The sequence below is a fragment of the Ovis canadensis genome, chromosome 3 (genome assembly GCF_042477335.2).
Source record: "Ovis canadensis isolate MfBH-ARS-UI-01 breed Bighorn chromosome 3, ARS-UI_OviCan_v2, whole genome shotgun sequence".
Taxonomy (NCBI): domain Eukaryota; kingdom Metazoa; phylum Chordata; class Mammalia; order Artiodactyla; family Bovidae; genus Ovis; species Ovis canadensis.
The window spans coordinates 183,169,361-183,191,220 of NC_091247.1; the positions used below are offsets into that span (position 1 = coordinate 183,169,361).

At 47.5% G+C, this 21,860-nt stretch overlaps 1 protein-coding gene across 4 annotated transcripts in view; it reads right to left on the minus strand.

Moving 5' to 3' along the window:
• The window catches only part of LARGE1 (LARGE xylosyl- and glucuronyltransferase 1), a 617,169-nt gene that overhangs the window by 16,843 nt on the left and 578,466 nt on the right, over window positions 1-21,860 (minus strand). For 3 of the 4 annotated variants that reach the window (XM_069585273.1, XM_069585275.1, XM_069585274.1), the window contains one exon: window positions 14,344-14,622. The exons of the other annotated variant lie outside the window; for it this stretch is intronic. In XM_069585273.1, coding sequence (XP_069441374.1) covers window positions 14,344-14,622 — 279 coding nt within the window. The remainder of the gene's footprint in view (window positions 1-14,343; window positions 14,623-21,860) is intronic. 4 annotated transcript variants of the gene reach the window in all.

The following is a 21,860-nucleotide window of genomic DNA, read 5'->3' on the forward strand; positions in this document are numbered from 1 at the left end:
TTAGATTTTTAAAGGGTTCTCTATAGTGGTTGTAACAATTTACCTTCCCACCAGCAGTGGAGGAAGGTTCCCTTTTCTCCATACCCTCTCCAACATTTATTGTTTGTAGACTTTCTGATGATGGCCATTTTGGGTTTGAGGTGACACCTGATTGGAGTTTATAGATAATAAACTACATTTATTTCTCCAGTAATTGGTGAAGTTGAGTATCTTTTAATGTACCCGTTGGCCATCTGTATGCCGTCTTTGGAGAAATGTCTGTTTAGTTCTTCTCGTTTTTCAATTGGCTTTTTTTTTTTTTTTTTGACAGAGCTGCATGAGCTATTTGTGTATTTTGGAGATTAATCTGTTGTAGGTTACTTTGTTTGCAAATATTTTCTGCCATTCTGTGGGTTGTCTTTTGGTTTTGTTTATGGTTTCCTTTGCTGTGCAGAAGCTTTTAAGTTTAATTAGGTCCCATTTATTTTCATTTTTGTTACTCTAGAAAGTGGATTAAAAAAGATGCTGCTGCAATTTATGTCAAGTGTGTTCTGCCTATGTTTCATAGTGTCTGGCCTTACATTTATGTCTTTGAGTCATTTTATTTTTTTTGTATGGTGTTAGAGAATGTTCTAATTTCATTCTTTTACGGGTGGCTGTCCAGTTTTCCCAGCATCACTTATTGAAGAGACTCCCTCTTCTTCTTTGTGCATTCTTGCCTCCCTTGTTGAAAATTAATTGACCATAAGTGTGTGGATTTATTTCTGGGCTCTCTTTCCTCGATCTATATTTCTGTTTTGGGGTCACTACCATACTGTCTTAATTACTGTAGCTTCGTTGTATAGCCTGAATCTGGGAGTTTGATTCCTCTAGCTTCATTTCTTGCTGTAAGGACTGCTTTGGCTATTTGGGGTCATTTGTGTTTCCATTTAAATTTTAAGATTTTTTTGTTCTAATTCTGTGAAAAATGCCATTGGTTAAGCTGTGTTCTAAGAAGCAGGAGTTAGCCAGTCAGGGGGAGAAGGAGGTTCAAGGTATCTGCAAAGTTTGGAAATAAGGAAGCATAAAGGACCCAGGGGAACTGCATTTCTTATAATGTGCCTGATATATTGTAGGTGGTGAATACACAGTAATCAGAATTACCTGTATTTCTTCAATGTATTCAGTATCAAGCCCCGTGCCAGGCACTCTGTATAGACATTACTCCTTGAATCACTGCAACCTGTGACATATGTACTAGTGTTCCGAGTTTACCAAAGAGGACATTCAGTCTCAGAGAGGCTAAGTAATTTGCCTTAAAGCACAGCTAGTGGTCACCACCATCATTAACAAAGGATGAAGATGCTGAAATCAATACTGTATGAATCAAGGCTACACCAGTGTAGAAATAACCTGGAAAGATCAACAATCACAGGATCTGTATGGACCAGGTCTGTTAACGCGGTGACTTGGCAGCTAGAGCAGTGAGCCTCGTGGGAGTTCATGGATCAAGGCAGCTGGTGGGAGAGGTTAGGAAAGGGATGGAGGGAGATGGCAGGAGGCTGGAGCTGGCAAGAAGATGTTCCTTACACAGCATCCCCACAGGGGATCATACCTTGTAGCAGCTAACTGAGCAGAGGCCAGGATGCAGGCATATTTGGAGATACAGAGGTGTGCACCGACCTCCTGGCTTACTGAGCTTCCTACACTGGTAATGTTTCTTTTCTTTACCATCCACGAGTTTCTCTAACTACTACAGTCCGCTTTTGACAACTTGGATCAGGCCAAGGTCAGAAATGGCCCCTCACTGTCAAATCCAACAGATTTTGCCATTCTCATTTTTCTTGCCTTTCCTTTGAACTTGGTGCTGAAGACCAATCCTGCTGCCCTTAGCTTGAGAACACCATCTCCCACTCTTGCTGCTTTGTGCATGAGCCCTCTTGGTGCTCGTTGTCTTCTGGACATCTCTTGCTGCCCCTACTCCCTGGGTAGGGGTGAAAATCCTCACTCTGGTCATGAAAGCTTCCATTCCATTAACAGAAGTAGCTGTGCTGATTTCCTTGTGTTGGTGCAATGAATGGCTGAGGCTGATGCTGACAAGTGACAAACTGCTGGGAACCATGGGGCTGAAGGTACGGGGGCTGCTGTCAGGCTGCCAGGAGAGAACCTCAGCTCTCAGAGCTTGGATACCTGCAGCATCAAAGGTCACAGAGTCCGCTTTTTAATGAAACCTGAGTTGTAAGGAATCTAAGCGATGCTTATACAAGTTCCCAGGACTCAGGAAAGTTATAGTAAAAGGAACAGGAGGAGGGAAAGAAATTTATGCTGGAGTGTGCCTCTGCTTCCAAAACCAGAACAGCATCACTCTTCTCTTAAGGCTTTGTGAGCAGCCAATTAGAGGAACTTGCTTCCCTGCACCTCCCCGGACCACCTCTGTTGGTCTTGACGTGTCCCACTTGATGGGGAGCTACATCTTCTATGGGACTGGTTCATTCTGGACTTTAAAAAAATTCATATTGCAGTATAGTTGAATTACAGTGTTGTTAGTTTCAGATGTATGGCAGAGTGGTTCCGTTATACAAATATCCATTCTTTTTCAGATTCTTTTCCTATATAGATTTTCATAGAATACTGAGTTCTCTGTGCTATACAGAGAGGTCCTTATGGATTATCTTATTTTCCTGCCAATGCAGAAGACTCTGGTTTGATCCCTGGGTTGGGAATATCCCCTGGAGAGGGAAGTGGCAACCCACTCCAGTATTCTTGCCTGGGAAATCCTATGGACAGAGGAGCAATGTGGGCTATAGTCCATGGGGTCACAAAATGAGCTGGACACAATTTAGCAACTAAACAACAAGTGTATCTTAATCCTAAACTCCTAATTTATCCCTCCCCACCTTTGGTAATCATAAGTCTGCTTTTGAAGTCTGAGTCTATTTGCATATTGTAAATAAGTTCATTGGTAGCATTTTTAGTTTCCAGATATAAGTGCTATCATATGACATTTCTCTTTGTACTTCACTTAGTATGATCTCTAGGTCTCTCCACGTTGCTGCAAATGGTAGCTCATTCTTTTTAATGGCTGAGTAGTATTCCACTGTATATTTGTACCACATCTTTATCCATTCCTCTGTTGATGGACATTTAGGTTGGTTCCATGTCTTGGATATTGTAAATATGGCCAACATGAACACTGGGGTGCATGCACCTTCTCAAATTACGGTTTTCTCTGGATATATACCCAGGGCTGGGCTTGAAGGATCATATGAGAATTCTATTTTTAGTTTTTCAAGGAACCCCCATACTATTCTCCATAATGGATGTACTAACTTACATTCCTACCAACAATGTAAGAGGTTCCCTTTTCTCTCCATGATTTCCAGTATTTATTGTTTGTAGACTGTTTGATGATGGCCATTTTGACTTGTGTGAGGTGATACCTCACTGTAGTTTTGATTTGCATTTTTCTAATAATTAGCAATGTTGAGCATCATCCTGGACCTTTTTGCTCACTGGGGACAGTGGGTGGTGGCAGCGTTAGTAACGCACAGGACTGCCTGCTCATGTACCCATCAGCTCTGCTACGCTTGACGTCAGGGATGAGCCTTGCTCATGGTTATGTTTCTTGCTCCAGCACTGTGCCAAGCACACAGCAGGCATTAAATAAATGTGCAGGGGATGAAGGAATCAATCTGTGGTTATCTTACGTGACAGAATGGATGGTACTGTGAAGGCAGCCCTTGGAAAGGACAGGGCGAGATGGCAGTTGTAGTTCTGCTACTTGGGGCTTTTGATCAAGTTTATCTTCTGCATTTAAACAATGGTAATGTTTGTGATAAAAACAATCACATTTGTCAAGCACCTAGCGCAACTTCTGGTGCATGGAGGGTGCTTGGAGACATCCCTTAGTCTGCAGGGATTGCCTGCACCCTCAGATCCTCCTGGGAGGCTCACGAGGAGTTGATGGGCACAGCTGGGGTGATCCCTCCTTGAAGAGGAGGCTGAGACATGTGTCTGAAATGCCCCCATACTTCTCTGATTTCTGCTTATTCCTGGAACTGTGTGGGTAGAGTGCAGATGAACCAGTGAGCAAGCTGGCAGATGGTGAGAAGCAGCAGGGTTAACATGGCCACAGACACCACCAACCCTTGGAGGGGCACAGAAAAGCGTGTGTGTAGCTCTGAGAGGCCCCCATGTCTCCCGCTGCCCCACACCCCTCACACTGCCTAGCTTCAGGAGGACCCGAAAGAAGCCTGGCTTCCACTAGAGCAACAAGAGATCAGCTGAATAACACCTCTCAGGTGGGACTTAGCAGCCTACCTCTAGGCTAGGAGTGCTGCTCATCTGCGTGATAACTACAGAGGCCGACCTGGGCACAGCCTGTCCCAGGCCTTGCTTCACACCCCTGCTCGGGCAGCCAGGTAATATGGTTTTGCTCAGATTCTATTGCAGTTGCCTAGGAAATAAGTTCCCAGTAGACAGGCTTCCAGGAGGTATGTGGGGACAACAGCAAGGACTTGCAAATGAGGGAGGTAAGACTGACTACAGGGAATGGAGCCGTAAGACACACCAGGAACGCAGGCAGAGATGGGCAGAGTCCTCTGAAACCTGGGGTGGTGGGGCAGCAAGACTGGGCAGTTTCTGAATTGATGGTATTAACGCATCCAGGTGAAGTTATATCAGGTAGGGAGGGGCAGAAAAGAAAGAAAAGCTATGAATGAGCTTTCAGGGCAAATTAATAAAAGAGAAAGCTATTGTTGATTGCACCCAGATCTCTGCCAGGGACTCGAGTCAGCATCTCATGTTCCTCTCAACATCCCTATTCATTCCTGCTCCTGCTACTGCTCAGTGACTTCAGTTGTGTCCGACTCTGCGACCCCAGAGACGGCAGCCCACCAGGCTCCCCTGTCCCTGGGATTCTCCAGGCAAGAACACTGGAGTGGGCTGCCATTTCCTTCTCCAGGATTATTCATTCCTACCTGTTAGCAATTATGTAACCCGTTTCCAGTTAGCAATTACGACTGAAGGACCAAGGGTGCTTTCTGTGTGCTGTCCTGGGTTAGTTGTGAGCCAGAGGTCACTGGAGGAGCTGTCAAGAGCTTCAGTTTGGAGGGCAGCCTGCGCAGATTCAGGCCCTACTTGGACACTCACCTGCTCTTACTCTCCAGCAACTTACATCTTTGTGCCACTGTTTTATCCTCTCTGAGCTGGGGCTAGTATTAGGACCTTGGCAGGGGAGTTCTCTACAGATTAAATGGGTCATCTCATGTAGAAGCGAAGGCAGTGCTTCAGTGCATAGAAGGCACTTGATAACTACAACTTGGGAGGATGATCACGGCTATAACAATGATGGCAGAGATGGGCCCGTCAGGCATTTGGACCCACAAACAGGTTAAGCACAACAGTAAAGGAAAGCAAAAGCAAAATGACAAAACAACTATGGGATGGAGAGAAAACATTTGTAAACAATACAACCTACAAGAGCTTAATTTCCAAAATATGCAAACAATCCAATCAAAAAGTGGACAGAAAACCTAATCAGACATTTCTCCAAAGCAGACAGACAGATGGCCAACAGGCACAGGAAAAGATGCTCAATATTTCTAATTATTAGAGAAATGCAAATCAAAACTATAATGAGGTATCACTTCACACCAGTCAGAATGGCGATCATCAAAAAGTCTACAAACCATAAATGCTGGAGAAGGTGTGGAGAAAAGGGTACTCTCCTACACTGTTGGTAGGAATGTTAAGTGGATGCAGCCATTATGGAAAAAGGTATAGAGGCTCCTCAAAAATACTAAAAATAGACTTGCCACGTGATCTGACAGTCCTACTCCTGGGCATATATCCAGACAAAACTCAAAAAGGGTACAGGCACCCCTATGTTAACAGCAGCCAAGACATGGAAACAACCTAAATGTCCACTGACAGATGAGTGAATGAAGATGTGATATATACAATGGAATATTAGCCATTAACAAATGAAATAATGCCATTTACAGCAACATGGATGGACCTAGAGATTATCGTATTAAGTGAGCCAGCAAGAGAAAGACAAATACCATATGGTATCACTTACATTGGGCTTCCCTAGTGGCTCACATGGCAAGGAAATCTGCCTGCAATGCAGGAGACCTGGGTTCGATCCCAGGGTCGGGAAGATTGCCTGGAGAATTCCATGGATTAGAGGAGTCTGGCAGGCTACAGTCCACGGGGTTGTAAAGAGCCGGACACGACTGAGCAGCTAACACTTTCATTTTCATCACTTATACGTGGAATCTAAAATATGCCACAAATGAATTTATTGCAAAATAATCTCACAGACATAGAAAACAGAGTTGTGGTTGTCAAGGGGCTGGGGAGGGATGGAGTGGGAGTTTGGCATTAGCAGATGCAAATGATTATATTAATACACAGAATGGATAAAGAACACGGTCCTACTGTAAGCACAGGGAGCTATATGCACTATCCTATGATAAACCCAAACTGAAGAGGGTATATATATGTCTAGCTGAATCACTTTGCCATAGAGCAGAAATTAACACAACATTGTAAATAAACTATACTTCAATTAAAAAAAAAAAAACAGGTTAAGCACAGAATGCCTTTGGATAAACGCAGGCTAAATGAGTTTTCTTCTTAGTAATGCTGTGCCTGTGGGTGTGTTATTTCACCCAGGTGTCTTCATCTGTTAAATGAACTGTGATAAGGTTAAATGACAAAACACATGCAGAAGTGCTTGCCACGGTGCTTGGCCTATACTACACGCTCAGCAAATGTTCACCGTTGTAGAAACAATGACGAACACAAGGAAATGCCACCTGGCCATGTCCCTCGTCAAGTAGCCAGTTGGCCTTGTGTGGCACCACCTGTTCCTGGCCCTTGCTCACATGTCTACCCTCATTCAACCGGTGCTGACAGAGCAGCCATCACATGCCAGGGGACTTGTGATGGGGGAGGATGGTGAGACTCCATCCTGCAGAGGACATGACAAAAGTGGAATTTGTCACTCCCGTGCAGCCAGGATAAACAGTCTCGACCAGTGGGGCAGGTCTGTCCCCTAGGGAGCAAGGCAACATTGGCAAAAAAAAAGCACAGCAGAGAGGTTTAAAGCTACAAGCACTGAACAAAGATGAGGATTCTGCTGGGTGAGGGAAAGAGGTGAGAAACCTGCCCCAGTCTTATGGACATGGGAAGTTCCAGCTGATGGAGCTGTCTGAGCTTCGGCCATTCTGCAATATTCCTCAAACATGCCAAGACATTCCATGCCTGTTCACCAGCTACTCCTTCATGCCTGAACTATGTTCAAGGCCGCCCTGCCCACCCACACAGCTGGAGCTCCCTCTAGAGCGTAGACCCCGTATGGACAGGAACCTGGCCTGTCCCAGGCACTGACATCCCGAGTACCTAGAACGGGGCCTGGCCATCCAGATGTGCCGCCACACCTGCGCAGTGTAGGACATTTCAGCCATGTGCTTCCCAGCTGTCACTCCACTCAATCCTCCCAGAACCTTAAGTGTGAAGAAATCTATGGTCCCCACCGATGAAAGCTTGAGAGGTCAAGCACCTTTCGGAAGGTCCAGTGAATGTAGGGTAGCATGCGCTCAGTGCTGAAATGCAGGTCTGAGTGACTCCAGGCCACGATGCTGCCTGCTGCCGAGTGTATAATAGGTGCTCCCTCAATAGTTTTAAGAGTGAATGGGTATGAGTACATAGTTTCTCATTTCTTAAAAAACGAGATCGTTACCAACTAAGTTGCCAGGCTGTACTGAAGGCAGCAGAGTTTGCAAGAGTGGGGGTTCTAGAGGGTGGGGGCCTGGCAGAGACATTCAGTTCCGTGTGCTGAGCATGGGCCAAAACACAGACAACTCCTGCTGAACGCCTACTAGAGCCCCCACAAAGCTATTATTAGCCCCTTTACTAACTGAGGAAATGGGATTGGGGAGATGAAACAAGCAGCCCCAAGGCACATCCCTGATGAGCACAGCAGAACCTGGGTTCCAAGGCAGGTCTGCGTGACTTCCACCATGCCTGCGGAATTTCACTTGACATTTCTGAAATCAGGAGTGAAAGCTGCACATCTCCACGCTCGATTTTTAGAAGAAACAGGTGGAGGGGGTGGAAGAGAGATTTTAGCAAAACCTTGCAGCTATGTCTATGCATAGAGCCCATTTCATTATTTCCCAATTGATCTGTTTGTTTTTGCTGTAATGTTAGCTGGTTACTAAGCAACTGCTGGAGAGCTAGGATGCTGAACTTTTTTTGGTAATCAAATAACCCCCTTTCCCCTCCAAAAAGGTGATATGGGTAAGTATTTGGGGATCTGATCAAAAGACTGCCAATCAGACTGCTCTGGTATACTGAGTTTCAAGGGGGAATATAGCTGCTTTCACTTACCGAGCAGCCTAGTGTAGGGACGTCTACCTTTCTCCTTGGACAGGAAGAGTTACCCTCCCTGGGCATCATTTTGGTCACCCGTTATAACACTTACCTCATAAAGAAGTGTTGAGGAGTCGAGGACATTTATATAAAGCAGCTGGCAGGGATGCTGTTAGCTGGTGAGGGTTCGGTCAATAGCAGCTACCATCACTTTTAGCAGTAATGCTTTAACAAGGCTTGGGTAGAGTGTTGGATATCTGCGCTGAAGAAGTCAATCTTTGGGGGTGCTGCTGGGGCTCACAGCTGCCATGACAAGCTGTGCCCTGAACCTCTTCCCAAACCAGTGCTATATGATGCTGCTCACGAACAGATCCACTTCTAGAGTTTGGATCAGGAACAAATCTATCCCACTCACTGGAAAAAATTTACCTTAAGCCTACGGCAAGTCAATATGGTTATCTTCACATGAAAAGGACTGCGTGCTGATTTGGGACTTACTCTGATACAATCATATTCCTTACCAGTTCCCCAAATTTTAGTTCCTAGGGATGGTCAAGATGAGAGGTCACACTGACAAGGGATTAATCACCAAAATTTACAAATAGCTCATGCAGCTCTATGTAAAAAACAAAACAAAAACCCAATACAATACAAAAAAAAAAAAAAAAGGGAGGTCTAAAGATTCTCCAAAGAAGACATACAGATGGCCAAAAAAGAACAGGAAAAGATGCTCAACCAGAGCATCTTTTAATTACCAGAGAAGTGCAAATCAAAACTACAATCAGGTATCACCTCACAATGGTCAGAACGGCCATCATCAAAAAGTCTACAAACAATAAATGCAGGAGAGTGTGTGGAGAAAAGGAGCCCTCCTACACCACTGGTGGGAATGTAAATTGGTTCAACTCCTAATGTCCTAATGGAGAACAGTATGGAGGCTCCTTAAAAACCTTGGAGTAGACTCACCATATGATCCAGAATCCCACTCTGGGGCATACATCTGGAAAAAGACACAATCCTAAAGGATACATGCACCCCTGTGCTCACAGCGGCACTGTTAACAGCAGCCAAGATGTGGGAACAGCCGAAGTGTCCATCAAGGGAGGGATGGTAAAGAAGGTGCGGTACACACATATATACAGTGGAGTGTTACTCAGCTATAAAAGCATGAAATATGCCACCGGCAGCAACATGGCTTGACCTAGAGATTACATACTAAGTGAAGCAAGTCAGAAAGAGCAAGACAAATATAGATCAGTCATACGTGGAATCTGATTTTTTAAAAAGATACAGATGAACTTATTTGCAAAACAGCAGCAGACTTATACTGAAAACAAACTTGTGGTTACTGAAGGGCAGACATGGGTGGGGAGGTGTGAGTCAGGAGCCTGGGGTAACACATGTGCACTACCATGTCTAAGATCGATGACCGGCACTCTAGCCAACACACTGTAATAACCTATATGAGAAAATACTAAAAAACAAATATAACTGAATCACTTTGCTGTACAGCATAAACTAGCACAAAAATGTAAATCAACTATGCTTCAATAAAATTTTTTTTAAAAGGTCAGAGGTCACAAACTGGTGGTCTTTGGGGGTAAGAAGGTTCTATTCATCCTGAAGACATGTTTGGTCTGACTCAACAGTGTGTCAGGCTTTTTAAAAAAAATTAGTTGTCAACGCTAGAAATTAAAACATGAAAATCCAGATTTCTCGTTCCTCTTGCAAAATATAAAGACCTTATGCCTGACCTCTACCCTCACCAGTAAATTCCACATCAGAGTGCACAGATGGAAGCTGTCTGAGACGGGGACTCCTGTCTCCCTAGCAATGAATCACACTCATCACCCTTGGTTCCTTTAGGCCAAGGTCCTGGCCCCAGTGGGCATCTGTGTTTGTGACTCCTGATATGTCTGTTTCATTTCACAATGAAGAAACAGGCTGAAAAAAACTGAACTGTTGCAAGTCACATAGTTACTTATGGCACAGGGTGCAAGCTGGAGTCAGGGTCACCGTGCAGGCCTCATCCCGCTGTAACACTCAAATTCAGTGACATCCTGCTCAGCCCAAGAGGGACATAGGCACAGCAGATCAAGAGGGGCCAGTACAAGAAACAGGCCAAAGCAGGCAGGACTTCCAGGTGCAGACTTTTGCAGAGGAAGTCTTGGGTGGCAACATTTGAAAGACGTTCCCTGTGTTGCCTTCTAAAGCCCAGCCACCTTTGCAGACAGTTCTTGATTTCAGCTGCAGAACTGCTCTCTGGTCCATCTACCTGTCTCTGCTGCTACTTCCGATCCCTTTGCTGGCCTTCATCTCTCACCAGAATGAATGCAGTCGTCCCTTATCTTCTCTTGCTCTACTGACTGTGATCCTTTCCTGATGCAATGAAAATGATCTTCCTTAAACGGACATCTAGTCACGCCATGCTTTCAGTGTTTTTCCATTGTCCCTCCACCCCTGCTCATAAACTCCTTAGCATATCTTATGAGAAGTCCTGCAGGACCCACCCTGGCTTACATTTCTGGCCACATCAGCTCTTGCTGTTCTCATCAGGGCTCTGGCCACCCTGCCGCTCCAGAATGGATCTCTCTCTCTCCACCTGGAACATCACCCCTCTACTGGTGAATTCCAGCTCAGTCTTCAAGCCTCCATTTAGGCTGAACTCAGTAGGACATCCATCCTATACTGCCTCCACCCCAGATCAGCTGACAACCCTGGGACAGGACACACCCATCAGGGTGCCTAAAGAGTCTGTCTTTAATCAACCGTCATTCCTCGTCATTAGACCGTCATAGGTCTAAACCTATGGGATTCACAGGTCCTATCCATGTGGGTCACAAATATGGGGGCCCTAAGGTACCTTGTCATGGTTACTCACTAAATGAATGGAAACTCTGGATGGAGGAGAAGAAAAGTCAAGGAAGTCCCACTATCTTTTCACCCTAGATGGGAAGTCACTTCGCTTCTCCGGTCTCTTTTCACATGTGCACTAAAAGAGGCTGGACGAATTGACAGATGAGCTGATAAAGAAGTTGTGGTACCTATATACAACAGAATATTACTCAGCCATAAAAAGGGACACATTTGAGTCAGTTCCAGTGAGGTGGATAAACCCAGAGCCTCTTAGACAGAGTGAAGTAAGTCAGAAAGAGAAAAACAAATATCGTATATTGACACATATATATGGAATCTAGAAAAATGGTACTGGTAAACCTATTTGCAGGGCAGGAATACAGATACAAACATAGAGAACAGACATGTAGACACAGTGGGGGAAAGAGAGGGTGGGACGAATTGGGAAAGTAGCATTGAAATATATACATTATCATGCACAAAACAGATAGCTAGTGGGAAGTTGCTGGATAACACAGGGAAGTTAATGCTGTACTCTGTGACAACCTAGAGGGGTGGGATAGGGTGGGGAGAAGGTTCAAGAGGGAGGAGACATGAATACTTAAGGCTGCTTCATGTTATTGTATGGCACAAACCAACACAACATAGTAAAGCAATTATTCTCCAATTAAAAATAATTTAAAAAGCACTGGATAGGAGCAGTTATTCTCGGCTCAGGGTCTTGGCCTGTGAAGAAAGGAATGGGCTTTTAGGGGCAATTTGCAATATTTCAAAATGTACAAGGGAAACCACACATGTTCCTCTGATGTGGCTACAGGCCAACAGAAACTTCAGGTCACTCTGCAGTAAGAAAGCGCTAATTAATGGGCAATACCAGTTATATCACATTGGGTAAGGTCATGATTAGCAATTATTGACATCTTTGATCAATAAAACACAGGAAGATAAAACACATTCTGAACAGTCTGTTCACGTGTAATGTTTTTAAAATCACGAGGACCATGAGGCAAAATAATAAAACAGTCTTTGGATGGGAGAGCAGAGACCAGACTTTTAAGATGGGGCCAGTTTACCTTTCAACTAGTTGGAAGGCAGTCTCCACAGGTGCTCCTGCACAAGAGCCCCAGAGGGTGCAGGGTGGGCTGTGGCCCAGTCCTGAAGCCTCTCTCTGGCAGGTGGAGCTCAGCTCTCCCCACCACCACCTGTTCGCTTGGAAACCCTACCCGATGCACCCAGAGTCTGTCACCAACCTGCAAGCAGCGGGTCTCAGGATTCACAAGAATCAGGGGCTGAAAGCGTGGTCTTGCCACGCGGGGGCGCCCTCACTCCACCCACCGAGATCCCAAGGCCCAGCTGGCACCGGAGGACAGCTCCATTCCTGAAGCCCCCGCAGGGTCGTGGGTTCATGGTGCTCAGTTTTGCCACTGCCCATGTGTTCTGAGAAGACATCTCCCATCCTGCCTGACAGAGGGGTGTTGCCTTGAGGTCACTCATCTGTGATTCTTAACGGAGACAGGCTGGAAGGGACTCCACCTGCTCAGAGGGGAGAAACATCCCAAGATAAGCCTGGATGGAAACTCAATTCAGAAAGTGGACAGAGAACATTGGCTGCCTTCCCCTGCTGTCGAGAGCAGGGTGGGGGTTGGAGGGGGCGGGGAACGGGTGTGCTCACATCAAACACATACTCTGGCTTCAGGACCAAAGGTTTGAAGACTCTTGAGGGAGTTATTTTAAGGCTGTAAGACTGAGAGAGAGACAGGTACACACGACGGAGGGAAGTGGGGAGGGCCAGAGACCAGGCGAGGAGGAGTTCTGATCCTGCTCCGTTAGGCACAGTCATAAGCCACAGAGCAGCCAGACAGGTGTGAAGCAGGCAGGCTGTAGAGCTGGGGTCCGAAAGATGTTGGTTCAAATCCTGAAGCAGCCCACGTGTACCTGAGCAGGTTACCTTGACTCCCTGAGCCTCCCTCTTCACCACAATAATAGGGAGAGTGTAACCATACCTGCCTTTTAAACTTGATGTATGGATCTAGCAGGACAATATATGCAAACCCTCATGGTACCTGGATCAGAACGGCACTCAGGAACAGAGGTAACTCATGCTGACGTATGACAGGGATAAAGGGTAAAAACAAACTTTGACCAGTTACATGTTGTGACCTCAGTTTGCTTGCTTGGGGACTTTCAGGCTAGGTGGATTCTACAGTCCCTTCCACTTCAGATGGTTTGTTATTCCGTAACAAATGCCACTCCCCACACAGCCATCTATGCCTCTCACAAGCTGAGAGCTTTCTCTGGCTGCTGGACACCTGCCCTCCACGTTGGGAGGGCTGGAAGGGAATCACAGCTTCCAAGGCAGCAGCAGTGATCAGTACATGACCCTGGGGTCAGGCCAGCTGCCCTCAGCTCCCACTTTCGTAGGTATGCAGGCCCACATACCATCTCAGTCCCTCAGTCTCCCACTGGGAAAACAAAGATTAATAATGGTACCTGTGGCAAGGATTGCAAGGGGAGGGAATGAATGCCACTTGTCAGGCATTCAGAACTGTGGCAGGCACTCAGCGAGCACTTCAATACATGTTAGCCATCACTACCACTTTGATTTGTTTTATATAATAGGCAATTATCTTACTGGAATGCTTAGATGGAGGCTGTCTGATCCAAAATTAGAAGAGGGATGTTTTCATGAAAGCTACAGACAGAGCATTAGACTGGGAGACAAGAGATGCTTCCTAGACCAAGCTCTGCCCCAAACATTTCATGACGTAAACTGGGATTTCAAGCCAATAGTCAGAAAAATGAAGGCACTGGGTAGCCTTAGGGCCCCTGCAAACCCGGCAGTCAGCGGCCGTATCCCTGGGTGGATTTAGGTAGTTCCCATCTCCATGGGGTCGCCAAGAGTCGGACATGACTGAGCGACTTCACTTTCACTTTTCACTTTCATGCATTGGAGAAGGAAATGGCAACCCACTGCAGTGTTCTTGCCTGGAGAATCCCAGGGATGGGGGAGCCTGGTGGGCTGCCGTCTATGGGGTCGCACAGAGTCGGACACGACTGAAGCGACTTAGCCGCAGCAGCAGCATCCCCTTCTGTGTTGCAGCCGCCCCATTCAGAGGGGAGTGGAGCCTGCACCCCGCGCGTCCTCACCTGAGGTACTCATAGAGTCCGTACATGGGCAGGAAGTCGATGTCGGACAGGAACATGTAGGGCGTGCTAACGTGCTTCATGGCCACGTTGCGCAGCAGGTTCACAGGGTAGAACTGGCCCTCCTTGTACACGATGTGGTAGGCCACGTTGTGGCGGCCCATGAGCACCTCGGAGCCCTGCGCGTAGCGGAGGAACTGCTGGGCCTCGGCGTCCGACAGGTAGAGTGCCAGGCTGACGGGCCCCTCCCAGTGCTTGCAGATGGCCTCCAGCATCTGGAGCCTGCAAGCAGAAAGGACACCTGCCGCACCTGCGCATGCGCGGGCCTCACCGGCGTGACCAACCGTTACCTGCGTATCTGCGCATCGTCCGCCAGCCTGGGGCAGGTGCCAAATCCAAACCCCTGCTCTAGGCATTAATTAAACACTGCGTGATGGGGGCCAATCACCAAACCTCAGTTCCTTTATCTATAAAATGGGCACAAAACATTCACCTTTTTGCTTCTAGCCTTTGAATGTTTACAACCAGACAGGTGACATGGAGTCATATTTCACTATAAGCCTTTTCAGGCTCCTCTTTTCAACAGTGGGTGGGGAAATGTACATGAAATGATGTAAAGATCCCTTTCCAGCTTAAAAGTCCCCCACCTCCCCCTCTCGGTCAGCAAAGGTAGACAGCAGTGCTTCTGCCCTCCTGAAGCAGGGACCGCCATAGGAGGCTTAGCCGAAGGGAGGCCGTGAGTTCCAAGGAGCATGGAAACAAGCTGTAAAAGTAAGAGTGATAATAACCCACAATTATTGACTCATTACTATGCACCAGACACTTTCCAAATCCTGTGCCCCCATCTGTCATTCCCCCCATTCTGGTGAAGGAATTGAGGCTCCAGGTGTCCAGTCAGCTTTAGTTCTTGAACCTTGACTGTGTGGACAGGTATCTGGACAAGACTTTGAAGACAGACATTGGCAAAGGGAAGGGAAAAAAACAAAACATGTGAATGCTGGAAACAAAAGTGAGCCTGGGGTGATGCTGTCTTCATTTTTTAGAGCCCTTCCTGCTCTAGGGCACCTTGCAATTTGGCAAGGCTACCTGGGAGACACTAGGCCATGGAGAGTAGGGGGGAAAAGGGAGCCCAGATAAAAAACAAAAGGTGCTCCCAACCAAGAGGGTTCTGCAAAAATGGAGAGAGATCTAGAAAAAAAAATTTTTTTTTCCTCTAGAAGCATTAGAAGTGCCTGCTACATAAAATCTATGGTTAAAAAAACAGCAAAAGCCCATTTCAGTTTTTTTCCCCCCACCCAGCAAGAGGTACAGAATCAGAATGCTCACTTTATTTGGACAATTACCAGGAAATAGATTCCATGCATTTCCATGCTTCTAAACAAAAGAAAATGGGCACACCTATCTTGTGTCCATGGTTTTCCTGATAGACTTTCAGTTTCCTCTCAGTAATTCTATGGATTGGTATTGCCTGGATTTGCTTCCTCTTTCACTAAGGGGGATTAAGGTATTCATCGGGGTAAAATGCCCTCCATTTCTCATACTTTATAGCACTTGTTAATCAAATTGACCACAGCCAGTTTTGAAAGAGGCACTATATTCTCCACAATGCTTGATTTCACTGAAATTTGTGTTCAGCCTCTGCTACAAGGCCCCTGGTTTCTGCTGGGCTCTGAGACCCTGGGATTTTGAATGATCCCACTTGCAACTCAGTCTCTGTCTGCAAAATGGAAGGACTCTGCAATTGGATGAGAGAGCTGTTTATACAAAGCCTTTGAAATTTGGGGAGTAAAGGGCAAGGATAATTTCTGCATCCATGTGTATGTCAGAACTGCTAGAGGGGATGGAATGCAGGAGGCATGACTGAGTGTGAAGGGAGGCCAGCTTTGGCTGTGGACTCTCCCACTGAGCTGCTTTGGGACTCATGTCTGAGTTTTCTAAGCAGGGAGGAAGCCCTGCCTAATCCAGTTCATCCCCACCGCACCCCCCCCCCCCCCCCCGCCCCGCCACCTCCCAGCAAAGAGTTTAGAGTGAGGACAGAGACACAAAATACTTAGGGTTTTCGGGAGAAAGGTGCTGGTAATGTGACAGACGTCACAGCCACGTGGACTCTACAGGAAACAGCTCCAGAGGTTCCAGAAAACCTCAGTGAGTGAAAACGAGTGATGGCGCGACCACTTCCTGTCTCTCTGCCACCGGCTCCAATCTCTCTTGTCCCTTAAAACCAGATCTCTGCTGGGATCTGAGCAACAGGCAGACGGACAAACCGAGGTTCATCATGATGATGATAACAGAGAGAATGTGATCATGACACAATAAACCACATACCGGTTGTTTACGCCATGCCAGCCACATTTGGGTTGTTAGCGCTTTTAAGACTCACAGTAACGCTATAAACACAGTGCGGATTTTCATCACTGTGTTACAGGGGAGGATGCTCCAGGAGGTGAAGTGACTTCTTTCAAGTCACATAGCTACAAGGTAGATAGGCTGGACCCACACACCCAGGTCTGACTCCAGCGCCCGGGATCCAGACCACTACTCAGCATGAACTGGGCTTGGCTGAGAAAGATGTCCCCATCGCCTGTCTCCCCAAACAGGAACCCGGTCTAAGCTTGGCGTCAGTTTCCCTTTATTTCTCCTCCTCCTCCTTGGTCTCTCTTGGGGTCAGAGGCCCCCCATCCTCTTCATTCTTCTCCTGGTTGTTTCCCCCTAAACACACTTGTTCCCTAAGGTCTATCCCTGTATAGTTCTTGTTGACACCAAGCTTTGTGCTGAGTCTTTCTTAGGTAGGAAGATAAGGGTCTGGCATATCAAGGACCTGGACCAATGCAGAGGGTTTCAAGAGACAAAGATTAATTCTGCAACTGCAGTATCATCCATTTAGAAAGAATCTCTGAGATTTTCAGTCTGATTACACCATCATTATGATGAAAGGGCTCAGCCTCAGGGAGGGTCTTAAGTTGCTGAAGAGCACACAGTTACGAGAGGAAATGCTGACACCAGGACCCATCCTGATGCTCTGTCCCCTGCTCTCCCCTCCCTGTGAGAGCCCACCATTGCTTCATGCTGGGAAGAGGAGGGCAAAGGCTCAGGAGTGCCTAGAGATGTCTGGAAGGCCTTCCGCTTTCAGATGTCTGAAAGAGGCAGGGCTTCCCCAAGGGGGTCCTACTGAGATGGGGAGCCCCAGACAGTCTGTGGAGGTGTCAGGGAGCAGGCAGGGAGATGGCAGAGTCCAAAATCTAGAAGACTTGGCTTGGAAGGAATTCTAGAATGTCAGTCATCCCAAGCAGCCAGGCAGGTGGCCACTCAGCCTCTGCTGGAATGGGGAACCCGCTCCCTACAAGGCCGATGACTCCAATCTGGTACCCTAAGCCAGGCAGGCTGAGGGGTCCAGAGGGTAACTGAGGGTTCTGGGCTCAGGCAGAACTAGGTCTGAACTCTGACCTCTGTCAGTATCTCTGGGCAAGTCACCATAGTTGTTTGTGCTTCCATTTCCGCACATGCATATAGGGGACAATAATACCTTAGTCAATGACAAATTGGCTATAAACTCTTGCCCCTCTATCTACATGCTTTGCTACTACCCTCCCCTCTCACTGATTCTGGGCTGGCCATGGGACATGCTTTGGTCGATGGGACATTAACAAATGTGACACAAACAGGGGACTTGAAAAGTGGTTGTTTGGTGGGGCTTGCCCAGAGCTGCTCCTGGAACCTTGTGACCACTGCCCTGTGAACAGCCTTAGTCATGACCATCACGTGTCTGTCATAGAACTGGATATGCAGCAGGCACTCGGTACATGGGGGCTTCCCTGGTGGCTTAGTGTGGGAGCTTCAGGAGATGTGGGTTTGATCCTTGGGTTGGGAAGATCCCCTGGAGGAGGGCATGGCAACTCACTCCAGTATTCTTGCCTGGAGAATTCCATGGACAGAGGAGCCTGGTAGGCTACAGTCCACAGGGTTACAAAGAAGTGGACACGACTGAAGCAACAGCACACATCCATACTCGGTACTTGACACCTGTGATTCCTGCCTTTCAAATACGCACACCTCCAGCAAATATCGACTGAGCATCTGCAGGTATTGTGCTGGGCCCCAAAACGAAAGAAAAACAAGGGTTTTGAATGCACTTCTAGAGAGAAGATAATAAGCAGACCAAGATAAGATCAGGGTGAACTGAGGGCTAGAGGGGTCACAGAGGAGGAAACGGGATGAAGAGTAAGGGTGAGGGCAAGTGGAAAGGTCAGTGTGAGCCCTGGACAAGCAGAAAGCCTGGTCTTGATCTTGAAAAAGCCTGGGCGAAAAGTTTTCCAAGAAGAGGGAGGAGCCCTTGGGATACAGAGTTTAGTGTGTTCTCAAGTAAGAAGAAACAGGACCAGTGTGGATGGCATATGGACAAGTGAGGGGCAGAAGGAGAGAGGTGTTCGGGGATGGTCAGGGATCAGGTCATACAGGGCTATCAAGGTCTCGGCGGGCAGCTCTAAGACTATTCTTGAGGCAATAAGAATGCATCAGAGTTCTAATGATGTGGCCTGCTGTATATATTTAAAGATCGCCCTGGCTGTCACATGGTGAAAGGAGTGCTTTTCACTCTCCAGAATGATGCTTTTCAAGCTTCAGCAGGCTGAGGGTCACCTGGGAGGCTTATTACAACACAGATTCCTGGGCCCCACTGCAGAGATCCCTGTTGGGCAGATCTGGAGTGAGATCCATGTATCTGTGCTCTAACAAGGTCCCAAGAGATGCTGTGCTGCAATGGGACCTAAGAAGGGGACCCCGTTAGCTCAGCTCGTGTTCTCTTTCCCTCACTTGCAGAAAACAAACAGCAGGCCCATCAGCCACATGAGTCCCTGGAACTGCAGATGGTATTTCAAAGGCTTCATTCAAGAAGCAGGGAAGAGCAAGCGTCTCCTGGCCAGGTGGCAGCGATGCTGTAATCAGGATCCCTCCTGGCCAGTTCCCTCTGTCCTTTCGATCATCCTCGGGAGTGAGTGGCTGGGCAAGGAGCAGCCCTGCCGGGTCCACCACTGCAGCAGGCGACATTCATTCTTCCTGAACGGAATTCTAGAGGGAGCTGGGCACAGGAGCCCACATGCCGGCTCCCCTAATTCGTTGTGGCACTCACGTAGGGCCTACTTCTGACTCAAAGGTTTACAAACATACCCGAAATGTTTCTTCAATTAAAAATCAATCCAAGAGGCACCAGTCAGCCGGCTGCATCATAATTGGATGTGTGGGATGGAGTGGAAGGAGGCATTTCCGCCGTTCTCATCAGCTTGTGTGCTGCTGCTTTATAATTTCTGATTATGTCCCGCTAAGCGTCTCTTGCTTGGGTGTGGAATTCCTTGAGTTCTCTGAGGTATTGTCTGGATGGCAGTACTTGTCACAATGCGTTAAGGGGGAATCACCCGCCTGCCATGCTGGCGGATGCGTGTGCTTTGAAGGGAAGGCACCTGCGCTTGGTATTTGCAGCTGATGTGAGAGGTGCCCGGCCTGTCTTTAAGGGGGTGGTGAGGGCAGGTGCCAGGTCTCCTGCAGCCCAGGCTGGGAGGATGCTCAGGGCTGGCCACAGAAGGAGGGGCTCTGTCCTGTCTGTATTCTTTCCTTGATAACAAGTATATACGTAAGGATGGATTTGGGTTGTTAATAATTTAATTTTTTTCCTTTTTCTTGGTGGGGCGGGTGGGGGGCGGGTTACGATGTATATAGGATCTTAGTTCCCCAACCAGGGAGTGAGCCGGTGCCCCCTGCAGTGGAAGTGCAGATTCTTAACCACTAGACCACCTCTGAAGCCCTTTCCTTCTAACTGTTGGTGAATTCCAGGTTGCAAATGCCATGGCCAGCATAAAGGTAAAAACCATTCAGAGAACTGTGCTCGTGTTTGTGGCACATTTGCTAATCACTGGGTACTTTCCAATCTCTTACTTTGTAAAGCATAGATGGTAACCTATGAACTTGACGGTATTATTGTCACTTCATAGGTAAGTAGCTGCTGCTGCTAAGTCGCTTCAGTCGTGTCCAATTATGTGCGACCCCATAGACGGCAGCCCACCAGGCTTCCCCACCCCTGGGATTCTCCAGGCAAGATACTGGAGTGGGTTGCCATTTCCTTCTCCAATGCGTGAAAGTGAAGTCACTCAGTCGTGTCCGACTCTTAGCGACCCCATGGACTGCAGCCTGCCAGGCTCCTCTGTCCATGGGATTTTCCAGGCAAGAGTACTGGAGTGGGGTATAGGTAAGTAGAGTGAGACTCAAACAGCCTAAATAACTTGTCTAAGTTCATATGGTTAGTCTGTAGTGCAACTTGACTTTGAACCCAAGTCTTCCTCTCCTTTATCCCTCTACTTTATTTTCCCTCTCCTAAATACCTACCCTGTGCAGATGCTGTGGTCAGAGTCTCTGGATCCAGCAAGCACTAACTGAACATCATTATGTCCCGGGCTTTCCCAGAGAGTCTCACATTTTTCTCCTGAGTTCACAGGTGGCCACTGGCTACTGATCTTGATGGAGAATATCTTGGCGATAAACTGAATATACAAATAGAAGGTGTGAACGTGACCAAGGAAAGCCAGGATGCTCTGAAAGATGGGAAACTGGAATTGCCTGGAACTCACTCACCTGGGCAGATCATAGTATCTGAGCTTCATGTGCCTCCTCTGGGGGGACTGAGATATATTTACGCTGCCTGGAGAACAGAAGACCAAGCTTGACCATCGTTCGGCACAAGGATCAAGGATTAGGTTTTGTTTTCATTTTAAATGGCGCAGAGAAGAAGGAAGAATAAACACAAAGAGTGGACTGTTCTGGTGGGTGGCCTGCTGTTGTGCTTGGTGGGAGAGGGCGTGTGCACCCAGGCTGGTAAGGAAGGGGAGGGGTGACTTGGGACATGGGTTTAGGTCAGCCCCTCATGCAGCCTCACTGGCAGCCTGGCAGGTTTGAGCTGGAAGGGTTGGCTACCTACCCTGGTTTCCCCAAGCCCTGCCTTCCTGGCTGACGTCATTTGCTCTCCTCTTCCTCACCCTAGTACCTAAGCCCTAACTGTGTGCATCCCAGCAGGCCTGGCGTCCTCTCCTTCCTCGCAGGGGGCTCCTCCTCTCCCTGCAAGGCTTCTACTGTCAGTCCACTCAGCCTCCAGCTCAGTGTAGGCAGAACCCCTCCTGGGGGCATTCCCCACTTCTTCCATTCTCTGCTGCAGCCAGGACAGGGCCTCCTCCCATGGGTTCTCATAGCACCTGTCTGTTGTCCAACCTGTTCCCTGCCTGTGGCAGCCTGAATTCTCAGTTGGCCCCAAGACTCTTGCCCCAGCTCCTGGTGTATGGTCCTGGATCACCTTTCCTCGAGTGTGAGCAGAACCTGGTACTATTCTATACGATAGACTAGTACGGCTGTGATGATGTCATATAACTGACCAGGGAGGTTCTCCTACTGGCTTTGAAGAAGGAAGCTGTGGAGAGAACAGAACCTCTGTACTTGAACAGCTGCCAGAACCTCTGTACTTGTCCTTTTCGTCCCATTTGGTC